Source organism: Lathamus discolor, chromosome 5, assembly GCF_037157495.1.
Source record: "Lathamus discolor isolate bLatDis1 chromosome 5, bLatDis1.hap1, whole genome shotgun sequence".
Classification (NCBI taxonomy): domain Eukaryota; kingdom Metazoa; phylum Chordata; class Aves; order Psittaciformes; family Psittacidae; genus Lathamus; species Lathamus discolor.
In genome coordinates, this window is record NC_088888.1 from 12407769 (window position 1) to 12420144 (window position 12376).

General features: G+C 39.6%; 1 protein-coding gene across 1 annotated transcript in view; it reads left to right on the forward strand.

Moving 5' to 3' along the window:
* Nucleotides 1-7584, forward strand: part of WDR26 (WD repeat domain 26) — a 33056-nt gene extending 25472 nt beyond the window's left edge. Inside the window, exons 13-14 of the mRNA XM_065679792.1 lie at nt 806-991; nt 2589-7584. Coding sequence (XP_065535864.1) covers nt 806-991; nt 2589-2614 — 212 coding nt within the window. The 3' untranslated portion in view covers nt 2615-7584. The remainder of the gene's footprint in view (nt 1-805; nt 992-2588) is intronic.
* Nucleotides 7585-12376: the final 4792 nt, after the last annotated feature.

Below are 12376 nucleotides of genomic sequence, written 5' to 3' on the forward strand. Positions count from 1 at the left end.
AGCAGTAACGCATCTTTAAAAACCGCAGTGGAGTGTCTGACCAGGTCACTGTTCTAGCATATTGCTAGGAGTAATTAAAAGCTTCCTATCACAAAGTAAGATACGTAGCATTGCTTACTACATCTACTTCAATATGTACAAATTCGTATCTTAAAATACTACACAAGAATTGTTACCAAATACAGTAATAGGTCACAATTTGAGACATTAGGCTTTGTTGCCCTCCCTCCCTTGCTCTGTCTGCCGTACTGAAATGTTTTAGGTTTTTAGTAGCAAGATGTATCTCATAAGCTATAGGGCTGTGATCTTATCTAGTGCTCATCAGCAGGTAGTGGTTGTCATAAATATCCTGCCTTAATACTCATGACTTTATAATGCACATACTGATCTGTAAATAGTGTTTTTGAGGGGGGAGAAAGAATTGTATGCAAGACATCCTTTTGAGGAAGGTTACAACTCTGTATCTTCAGTTTGAGTAGCTTGATTTTTCTGTTTTAGCCATACAATGACACATTTGCATTGTAGTGAAGTGGTTTTCAACTACCAAGTGCAGTAGACTTGCAGGTGTTAAAAGGGAACATGCCTCTTGGTGTGAGAGCTTTACCCCATGTTCTTGTGATCACTCTTTGAAGAAAAATTATTAGTGCCATTGCACATTGAATAGACATGGGATTTACAACATTAATGGGTTTTCTAGTTGTTGAGAGCTTGTGTGGAAGTGCTGTTTGATACGACAGATTGGTTGGTGCAGAACAATGTTTCTCATTCTGTTTTGTTTTCTTCTTTAAATGTGTGTTTTATTCAGATCACAAAGTATATATTTGGCACAAGCGTAGTGAGCTGCCCATTGCGGAGCTGACAGGGCACACGCGTACAGTTAACTGTGTGAGCTGGAACCCGCAGATTCCATCCATGATGGCCAGCGCCTCTGATGATGGCACTGTTAGAATATGGGGACCAGCGCCTTTTGTAGACAACCAGGATATTGAAGGTAAAAGAACTGTGTGTGTTCTCTAATTACTAAATCATCGAAACATAGAATGACTTGGGGTTGGAAGGGACCTTAAAGCTCATCCAGTTCCAACCCCTTGCCCTCAAAGCTTACATCAAAGGTAGGTGCTTCTGTGGGTTTCCTTTATCATAAATAGGATAGAAAAATGCTTTTAATTCTTGGGTTTGAATCATAACTTTAACTAAAAAAAGTTAACTGTTTTGGGGTTGGGTTTTTTTTTCTAGTGTATGGCTGTTGATTTTTATCCAAGTTAGTTGGTTTTGTATTATAAAAAGGAAACAACTGATACTTCCAGAATGATATTGAAATTTCTGACATTTCCCTATAGAAAACTGTGGTGTCACTAAGAGCTCAGGATTATATTAATTTATTTATGTAGACTTCTTAAAAAATTATGCCTCCAATGCTTGAGGTTTAATAATACACAATGTTAGTAAATTTTAAGTAATGCATTTTGACCACACTGCAGATAAAATAATGGTATTACAGTGCTTATGAAACAAAGCTCCAGAGTCTGGAGAGAGCAAAGCTTTTCCCACCATAAAATTCTGTACACAATTAATTCATTCTTTCCTAACCATCAGCAATCATCTGTGTCCTGGAGGGGGACGCAATGCAGCTCTTTTCACTGCTAAAATGCACCCTTGCTCCCAACCATTCTTACCTCCCCCCAGAATTGTTACCAAGTTGACCACTGGGGGCTTGCTCTGCAGTTTGTATGCTTCTGTCATTACACATTCACCCTTGTGCTAAAAATTTACACTAGACATGAAAATGAAATACAGTATATCCCATTGCCACAAGGCATCGTGGATACTAGATATGGACATGAGTTCAAGGGGAGCCTAGGCAAAGTAACCATAAAGACATCCCTTGAGTCCTGTTAGATAAGTAACACCTCTAGTTCAGAATGTCACTTCAGTGAAAATGGCTGGAAGTTGGAAGGATATTAGGAGGAAGAATTACCTCCTCTCCCTGCTCCTGTGCTTTCTGACACTAGGTGGACCAGCCTGGCCAATCTCCTGTTTCTAAGGAATGTGCCCATAAGGAGTCAGAAGCTATCCTCCAGTGGGTTTTACTCTTGGTTTTGTTTGGTTGATTTTCACCAGTTAGCTGCTTGCTCCCTCTTTCTTAGTTCCTCCAGAAAAGAAGCTCATAAATGCCTTAAAAAATCAAAACAATAGATAATGGATTTCTTGCAGTAGTGCTTCTGCAAGAGGTGTAGGTGCACGGAATAATACCTGACAACTTAGGAATCCTAAATTGATGACAAGAGCTTTGTTACTAGCACACTCCCTTGGAACTTGAATGTTAATATGTGTTACTTTTTTGGAAGAGATGATTGTTTTTGTACCAACACCTAACATGCTAAGTTAATATCTAAATTAATGAGTAATGATACCTAAAATAAGTAATTTTTAGCGTGGGATTTAGCTACCCTATAAGATCTGTTAACTAATGCATGTTCAGTAAAACTTGTGTATATAGACTGTATTAATGACCTTATAGAAGTCTTAACTATTGATAAGCTCTTCAAGATGTGATTTCTTTCTCTTATGTTTTTGTTTTTGCTCAGAGGAATGCAGTAGCATGGATAGTTGATGGCGAATTTGGAGCAGACGACTTCAGTTTAACTTAATTAGTCGTATTTTAAATGGCTTGGGATTTGGTGCAAACAAACATGATTGATAGCTGGACAGACATGCTCGTCATGAAAAAGAACCATTTCTGAAGCCCGGTTGGGGCCAAACATTTACCACCTTGCTTCATAGTAACCAGTCGAGATGAAGCACGTCCTTAGAACGTTGTCGGACACCGTGTTGAAATTACCCCCCCATCGGTTGTGAAGAACTGTGCTACATTCAGGCTAACCATTGAACTCAGTATATATATTTTTCCCTCCTGCCTTTTTGTCTGGCAGGCTACTGTTCTTGTTGCTCTTCTGTGTAATGAAGTTTAAATGCTTGTTTGGAACACTTTATTTAACAGTTTAGAAGGCTTGATAGAACGAGTGCTTTAGTCTGAAGAGTATACATTGGATAGGAAAGTATTTCCTTCTCTTGTTTCTCAAGTCTCTCTCCGCCTTACTTAGCTTGAGATCTTTGCAGCTTGGTTCATGGATTCTAGCCTTGCCCGTTGCGCAGTATATTATAAATTGAGATGATAAACCAATGAACTATGTCAAAAGCACTCTCAGTATCACATTTGACAAAAAGTTTTGTACTTTTCACATAGCTCGTTGCCCTGCAAAGGGGTTAACAGCACAATTTTTTAAAAATAAATTATTTATAGGATTAAAATGACTTCATTTGTATACATTTGGAATTAAAAAACAATGCAAGAAGTGTTGTGAAACACGGTATCACTGATGCTTTTCCAGAGTGTCTTGAGACCCAATCAAAAGCAGTGGCTGGAAGGAGCTTTGCATAGGCAGTGAAGCTTGTTTTAGATAGAGGAACTCTCTGTCCAGCTTAACAGAGAAACTGTGTTATTTAGGAAAAGGTGTTCAGAGTGCACCACCAGACTTAAGAGTTTAAACAAGACAAGGTCTTTTTGGTTTCTTTTAATGACATAATTATGTGCAACAGCGCTGGTGTAAAAGGTAGACTACACGAGGGAAGAATGTGTTGGAAGAGTCCTTTCATCACAAAGTCAATCTTCTGTAACAGTAATTAACATACAAATCATAATTAAACACTTGGATTACGATGGCATTTTTTCCTTCTTTGGTAAACAAAAGTGTATAGATTTTCTTTTTGAGAATATACTCTTTTAAGTTTCCAGATTGAAATGCCTCTTCCAGACCTTGTTGCAAGCTGGTGCTTTGAACATCTTGACACATCTAGGAATAGCTCCACTAATAGCCTGTGTTAAGAAGGGAGAAAGTAACTTATGATTTGAGTATTTATTCTTTCAGACATAAACAGATGGCCTGGCATCGCTGTGCTTCTGCACTACACACAAGTTCATTATGGGATGGCACTGGATTCCCTTTTGCCACCTTGGGTGGAAAAGTAGTGTTGGTACTGCTGTGAAGTGAAGAGGGAGCAGGGAAAGGCAAGCCACCAAGAGACGGTGTGAACAGAAGTGTGGACTTCATCCTTTAATGAAAGAATAATCTGGTGTCCTTACTAGTCATGTGTGGAAGAAGGGTGGGGGAAGGTTTGCCGGAGTTCAAGGACAGGGAAGTGTAGCCACTTTAAGTGGGAATGCGGTGCTTAACATAAACGGTCCCTTTTTTTCTTTCCCAGAAGAACACAGTGATGCTTGAAGGTTAAGATTTTTAAATTTGTGGGGGTTTAAGATTCCAGCCAGCAGGTGGTGGGGTTTTTTTCTTGCCTTGTTTGTAAATTTAAACATGATTTAAGCTTCTGATACTCTAGTTGAGACCAGCCTTGAACCTGACCTACTCCTGGTACCTCCAAAATGAAGTAGGAACTTCATATTATTCAATCTAGTACATTTGTCTTAAAATCAGGGTGAATTTCTGTGATAGCAATTACTATGCCACAGAACTGGGCATACATGTGTAAATGTAAGACTACAAATCAGTTGCTTCTTCCATTAGTTAGTTCTGGAGGAAGCTGTTTGTCTTCCTGGTTCAGACAGTGTAAGATTATCGGTCTAGCTCCTGTGGCATCAGTGTTGCAGGGAAACAGCTTCCTAAGGTCAAATTGGAGTAAGGGAAACCTTCGGGTTTTAAATAAAAATTGAATACCTAAACTGTAACTAACCAGTGTTTTATATGTTCAAACCACAGTATAATTCATAAGCAACGCCAGTATGTGTATCTTTGGAAGTCCTGCTAGTGTCGTCCTTCTCTGAGCTTATGTTTTCAAACAAAACATTACTTAGGGAGAGGAAGGTGAATAATCCTGCATTTGATGTCTGTAATGTCTCATACAAAGGTCTGGCACCACTTGCTTCATACTCATGGGACTAAAGTGGGAATGTTAGGCAGGTGCTGAAGGCTGGATCAAATCTCAAGGTCAGATTTAAAATCCCTTATGTACTTTAAAGGGCATTTTTAATGTGGTGGGCATAGCTAAACAAAGTGAGACTCCTGACCTGGTACCAGTTGTGGGGCTGGTGTCTGGGCTCAGGCTGCAAAGCATTGCCAGCAGAAACTTAAACTTTGTAGTTTTGCCAAAATGCTGCCCCTCCATTCTGGGGTTTCTCTTCCAGACTTGGTTTGTGCCTCTAAAATACACTTCAGGTATGTAAGAAGCAGAGTTAGGGAGAAGCACATGTTCTGGAGTCTCTGCTTTAGTTCTAAATGTGATTCATATAGACGGAACTGCTGTTTTCAGAGTGTCTGGGTAGCAGTACCTGGCAGAGCTGCCTGCTTCTCACAGGTGATGAGCAGAGATGAGAGAACGGTGAGAGTTCATTTCGCCACACTACTTGGGCAAGCAGTAAACTGACATTACAGATGTAGCAATAACAACTACCAACCTACAGGTTAAAGAGGAACTGAACCTATTTCTACCATATCACCTATTCACAGTGTGTGAAATGAAAAGTACCTATACTTTTTTGTGCACAGACTGTAAAATGAGACTGTGAGTGGGGACAAAACAAATTAAGTTTGCTTATTTGCAACATGTTGATTTCCATGTGCTTAAAAATGTTCATAGGGCTGGAGTCTAAGGCTGGAACAAGTACACACCTGCAATAAATGACTGTTTCTAGTCAACAGACCTATGGTGTGAGAGAGGAAAATGCTGTGAGTGTACTCCTGGAACTTTCTCTGGTCAGCTGTTGGTTTAAATCACAGCAGCCCCAGGTTATTGTCAAGGCAGAGCCTCAAAAACAAGATGCTGAAGCATTTTATTGTTTGAATGTTCTTTAGCTGTTCAGGTAAGTAACTTTCAAGGCACAGTGGAGCACAAAAGGGAAATGTTAGATCTGTCTTTGGTTTGGAAGGGAGGGTAATGGGGGGAAAATGACACCTTTGGTTTTAAATAACCTCTGTCTTTTCTGAAATTCTCCAGCTTTGAGATTTAACCTCATTTCATGATTAGAGCAAAGATGCAAGCTAGAAATCTATCCAGATCTTGCCAGTTACTTCTCAACTTGGCTTCAAACAGGTAATGCGTAATACAACTCAATATGCCATTGGGAGTTTGTGTCTAGTTGTGTACTTTTACACTGCTAAGTGATACTCCCACCCAAACCCCATTCCGATGGTTTCCTTAGCAGGACACCAGGACTCCTACAATTAGCCATAGTTTAAGGAGAGATGTAGACCCAAAGGGGGATGGAAGTAGAGAAAGAGGAATGGACATAAAAAGCAGGATTTACTGACCAACAAACTACTGTAACTCAAAAGGGGAGGAGGAAAAATGCACTTTCAATAGTTGGTCTGTATTTTTGGCTGTAAAATACCCTTGTGTCTAATTTTTGAGACAACTATTAAGAGGAACGCCCATCCCATAAATGGCTGATCCTCCTTTTGACCTCCTCCTGTGTTTTCCACATAGGCTTGAGTCTGTTTTCAGTGGCCATACTTCAAAACTGCTACTTTAAATGATGTTTAGAAAGAAAAAAAAGAAGAAAACCATTAACTCTGACACTTTTTTAAACAGGGTGGACTTGAATGAAGTGTGCAGTGTTGGACTACTGCTGCAGTAGCTGCCTCTTAGTTGTCGAAATAAACTGTAGACAAGTTTTCTGTCTATTAATCCAGGTAATCTGGATTCAGTCAAACACCTGTGAGCGTGTTGCTCCCACCTGGTATGAATGTGTGCGTGCTTGTGTTCCTCAAACAGACAGAGAACCAAATGTTCTAGGTACTTGAGTCATGTTCTTTTGCATCCTTTTAAGTCATGTGTATGTGAAGTGTCCTTTGAGCAGAAGGCTTTGGTTAATATCAGTATATTTTTATACATTTGAAATTAATTGTGCCCCATCTCTTTATTTTCTTCACCATTTCTCATCGTTAGGGTCTATGTGCTAGATCGGAATCTTAACATTTTTAGGCACAGATGGAAAAAGTTATTGGCTCCTTGAAAACACATGGGACAAAATGGATCCTCAAAGCATGTATGTACTTACAAACCAAGCTGTAGAGATCAAGACGAGAACTTTATTGTTGATCTCAAGATTTCTAAATTGTCGAGATTTATATGGAGTTGTGGTGGAACTAGTTAACACTTAGAGCTTTTGGTATGTAATGACTATTTGCTATGGACTGATATTAAATGTTTCAAAGGATTGCGTTCTTAAACTTTCTGGATTTTTGTTACTCTCCTCAGATTATATTAAGTAGTTAAAGATTTCTTTGCTATATTACATTAAAAACATAAGAACTTTGGGTCTCGTATTTATTTTCACTTGTTTTACTAATTATTTACAGAACACCGTTTTAACTTTTTTATTTTATAAATGTGTAGTATTTTAAACATATCTTTAAAGATTGTTCAATTGGAACGACATTAACTTTGAGTTGTTTTTATTAGGGTTTTTAAAAGACAACAAGATTACACTTTTTCCATGTTGGTGCACAGCACTGAACAGAAATGTTTGTATTCCCTTTCTTTCAATTCAATAAACAGAATAAATAACTGGAATGAATAGTGCTTAGTTTCCCTAACTTCACTTATACGACTGACTTGGATGTTAATCTCTTGATCATTAATTACACATTTCTTTCTTATTTGTAGTATTTCCTTCCCTCAGTAGGAAGATCAGTTGTGGCAGTTTAGCTGAATTCACTCCATGCTGTGAGCAGGTCTTTGGGTTTTGATGGTTAGCTGTAATCTACCCAATGCTTTCACGTTCTCAATGTCTGTAAAGCAGCTGCCTTCCTTATGTGCTGGTCTGTGCTTACCTAACTTAGTGAATGTCAGCTCCTTTGAGGCTCCACAAGAGCCTTGATTCCTTAATGCTGAAGCTTGCTTAAATACTAAACACAGGTTGCTTTAGGCGATTGGTGAGGCTTGTGGGGTTTTTTTATTTAGTAAGATGCTCCCGAAGTATCCCAGAATGGTTTGGGTTGGAAGGGACCTTACAGCTCATCCAGTTCCAGCCCCCTGCCACAGGCAGGGACACCTTCCACCAGAGCAGGTTGCTCCAAGCCCCATCCAGCCTGGCCTTGAACACTGCCAGGGATGGGGCAGCTGCAGTGTCTCTGGGCCAACCTGTGCCAGTGCCTCAGCTCTCTCACAGGGTAAGAACTTCTTGCTAACGTCTAAATCTACCCTCTTTCAGCTTAACGCCCCTTGTCCTATCAATACATGCCCTTGTGAAAAGTACTTACATCTCCTGCTTAGACTTCTCTCAAATGGGAATTCAGGGTCTTCCAGACTATCTGAAGCCAACCTAAGCAGCTTTTGTGGCTGAGAGCTCTTGAATGAAGCTGCTTCTTGACTGTTGCCTTTGTTCCTTCTAACTTGCCCTGTGTTCTTGTCCTTCCTTCTGCCTTGAAAAAGAACCTCATCTTTGTCCTGCATTTTAGGCATTTTTATTCAGCTCTAGCTGATGTTCTGTAAAATAAAAAGCTGCCCTCCCCTCCTTGTAGCTTTTCCAAACTCAAACCTTCTGCTGAAATGCATTCAACATTTTTAATTCTTTGAGCTTTTGTATTGATTAGAAAAGGTCTTTACTCCCTGTAGTAGCACCTTTGTATTATCTTTATTCCCTCCCTTACAGTTTAGGCAGTGTTTAGATAATTATGGCTTAAATGCAGCGGCAGGTGCAAAGGGCTGGCCTCGCTCCTTTCCATGTGCTGCTTTGTGCCTCTTCCCTTGGGTGCTAGTGTTGGCAGGAGGGTGGTTAGATCACAGACCTGCTTCTGCTGTAAATGCTCCATGCAGCAGATGAAAGCAGTTCAGGTTTTTGGATGGGGTTGTTACTGTGCTTCATCTGCTGTCCTATGTCTGCCTTTAACTGGTGACAAGAGAAACAGAGAACGGTTTCAGTAGAACTGTGAAATTTCACCATATGTAAGATTTGAAATTAATTGTAACTTTTAAACTTTTTTAAAAAGCTTTCAGATTCTTTAAAAGAAACTACACAAGGAACCTGATGATAGATGAGCGTTTTATAAGCAGTTGAAATCGAAACTCTGCCTGAGGTAGGGTATTTGAGAGGGGCAGTTCGGGCTTACTCTAGCACTCTTTGCCTTGCTGTCTGCCTTCTGTGCTGCCTGATACATCCCTCTGCTCCAGTGCACGTGTTGCACATGCTCAAGCTGTCTGCTCATTAAAGTGGCAGTCCCAGTTGTCTCTTTATTTTAAAAGACCCACAATGTTTGTATGCCTCTACCCTTTCTCTCACAGATAAGGTGCTTAATGTGCAGATAAATGCATCATGGTCCGTATAGCCCCAGTTTTCTTGTTGCTACCTCCACTCTCATCAGTGTATCCTGAGGGGGAAAAAAAGGGTCTTTTCTTGGCATTTGCACAAAATCCTAGTGAGCGTCTTGTGAAGAAAAAGTAGAATCAAGCTATGCCAATACTGAACAGATTTGCTTTTATGGGCTTATGAGGGAGTCAGGTTGGTTGATCACCTGCATGTAGAACTGTTGTTAGGACTATTGGTCATCCTTTTAAACCCACTGAATTCCTATGTTCCATAATATAAAACTATTGTAGAAAAAAAAACCCAAACCCAAACAGTAATTTAGGAGGCTGAAGATCTAAGTATATTCTTTAATAAAGCAGGCTAAATAACCAACAGTCTGTATCTGTAATGATTAATTAGGGAAACATGCTATTGTTCATTTTAACTAATCCCCCTCCTAAGTGCAGTCTCTGCTCTGCAACCTGCTCACTGAGTCCTGTCTTCGCAACCTGGCGAGGCTCTAGACTGTGCCTGAGGAAAAGAGGGTAATAACATATTTAAACTTTAAAGTTCCTGTAGTTCCTTTGCTAAATGGATCCTGCAGGCCAAGTGCATATTAATTGTTGCGGATTAAGCGCTTTGATAAACCATAGCTAATCACTTGATGGATAAACTAATGGTCCCCTCACAAAGTTGTATTTGGATACTTCCATTCCAAAGGGAAATAATAATCTGGTGAGTGAATAGGAGGGAGTCTGTGTTTGGTCTCACACCAAAGTTTATTTAAAATCATCCCAAAGTTTGTAATTGTCTAGAATTCTGTATCATAAGCTTGGATTTATATTACTCTGTTCTTTCCTGATGGTGACCCACACAATAGGGAGTTTTGATTTATACCATAGGATTTCTGTGCTTTGTTGCTCTCCCATGAGATAGCTGCCTGTAGCATCCATATTTCCACCTAATTAACTACATTTTTAGCAATTACAAATACATGTTTCCAATTGCTGATGCTGAGCTCTGTGAGGCTCTCTGTTTAGGTAGGAAGTGACCCTGTACAGTAAGAAGGGCTTAAACATTACCAGTGTAATTTCTCTGTAGCTCCCTGGGGTTTTTACAGCTGTTACAACAATGTTTCATAGGAATGAACAAAGAATTTATTTATATTAAAAACTGAGTGGGAAGTTTGCATTCAAATAAAGTACAGCGTGTTTAGTATTGACAACCACCACTTAGAAAACATATTTGTAGGTTTTTAGTGGTCTGTCATGGTTAACTCACTCTGAAGGAAGGAAGTAGGGAGAAATCCACAGTAAAATCTCTCTAGGTCAAAGATATAATGTCTTAATGATATATGCTGCCCCCATTTTTATGTTTTGTTTTCAAATACATTGTTCTTTTCCCTTATCCTTCCCTGTACTTCTCACATCTCTGAAAAAAACACTTTCCTCAATAGATGAGAACAGAAGCTTTTCATAGTGAGTGATAGATTTTACCAATTCCATTAGGGAAGGGGTCTACCCTATCTACTGTCATCACTGTAATCCTGAGGTACTGGCACTTAGAAATCATTGGAGGTTATGTTTGTATCTTACAAACATCTTCAGTACCAATAAAGCTGCTCTTCTAAAGACACGACCTTGAGATAAGATGTAAGCCTGATAGTTTTATAAGCAGTGGACTTACAGATTAATGAGCATGTTTCTCAGTGTGAAATGTCATTAAATTCCACTACCATTAGCACTACAGCAAGGACTTAACTCAAGCAGCTTACCAACACTGCCCTCTCTTCTAAGAGATAACACCCAAAATACGTGTTCTACTTTTCTTTCACATACAAATAAGTAACTTATTGCCTACTACAGAAGCTGTGGCAAAAGTTACTAATTTTTCTCTCTTTTAAAGTTTTATTTGCTTTACTTTTACTCAGAGCTATGTCCTGTCTGGGTTTTGGCTTTATAAGGCAGTACCTTCTGCAGTTTGATGTTTGTGGTGTCAAGTAGTGCATCGCGTGCAGCTGTGGGAGCTGTTTCCTCCGTTATTTTTAATGAGTGTAATTTGCAGCAGTTTTTCATCTTTGCAACAGCTGAATTTGGTCTCTATCCATCATGAATTTAAAGCCAGATTTTTTCTAGAACAAGCACTGAACACGAGGTACTAAAGAAATCAAGATTCAGTGTTGTCTTTTCACTGCTGGCCATGAAAACTATCTGCTAACTACAGCTATTCACCCAAGAACAAGTACTTCAGAAGGAAAAGCTCATGAGTTTTAGGACTTAATTACAGAACTGTATTTATGAAGTGTTCCACTTTCAAAAAACCCTGCTTCTGCACACATATTTAAAGACATTTGGACAGTGGGGGTACAAACTCAGGTTCATATACTTATCACTGATGCAAGAGCTCCACAAGGAGAATAAAGTTTGCTGGTGTCTTTGAAGCACAGTCACAGTGGCATTGGGGTAGCTGGAATTATGTTTACCTGACCACCTCCCCAACCTAGATGTACTCTTGATTCAGCTCACTGTGTATGGGAGCAGCAGGTTCAGGGAGCAGTGACTGCAGGTAGCCTTTTGCTCTGTAACCAACATCAATCCCAGTGCAATACCTTGCATGGTGGGCTGTGATGTATTTCAATAACAAAATAGGACTTGAAGGGAAAAAGCAAGTATTAATCACATTTCTTATTTATCTGTTTTTCACTCTTACACAAGTGTCACTTTCACCAAAGGGACCTTAATCCATCCAAACACAAGTCTTCATACAGGTTGTTGGGAGGGAGGGGTGAAAAGGGAGAAAAGCATAACTTTTATTCCATTGCTTTTTAGCTGGAAAACACACTGAAACAAAGATGCAAGCTGTGCTGCTGCTCCACTTTGAAATCTGTGTTCCAGCCACTGCTTCAAACTAGGCTCTTACAGGTCAGCTTGACAGCCAGAGGCACATCTTGACACTTTTCACTAAGAAACAGGCATCAGAGCTGCACTTAAATTTGTTCTGGAACTACCACAACTATTAGCCCATGCTACTGAAACAAGTTTCCATTCCCACCATTTAATTCCTATGAGATCAAGGAAG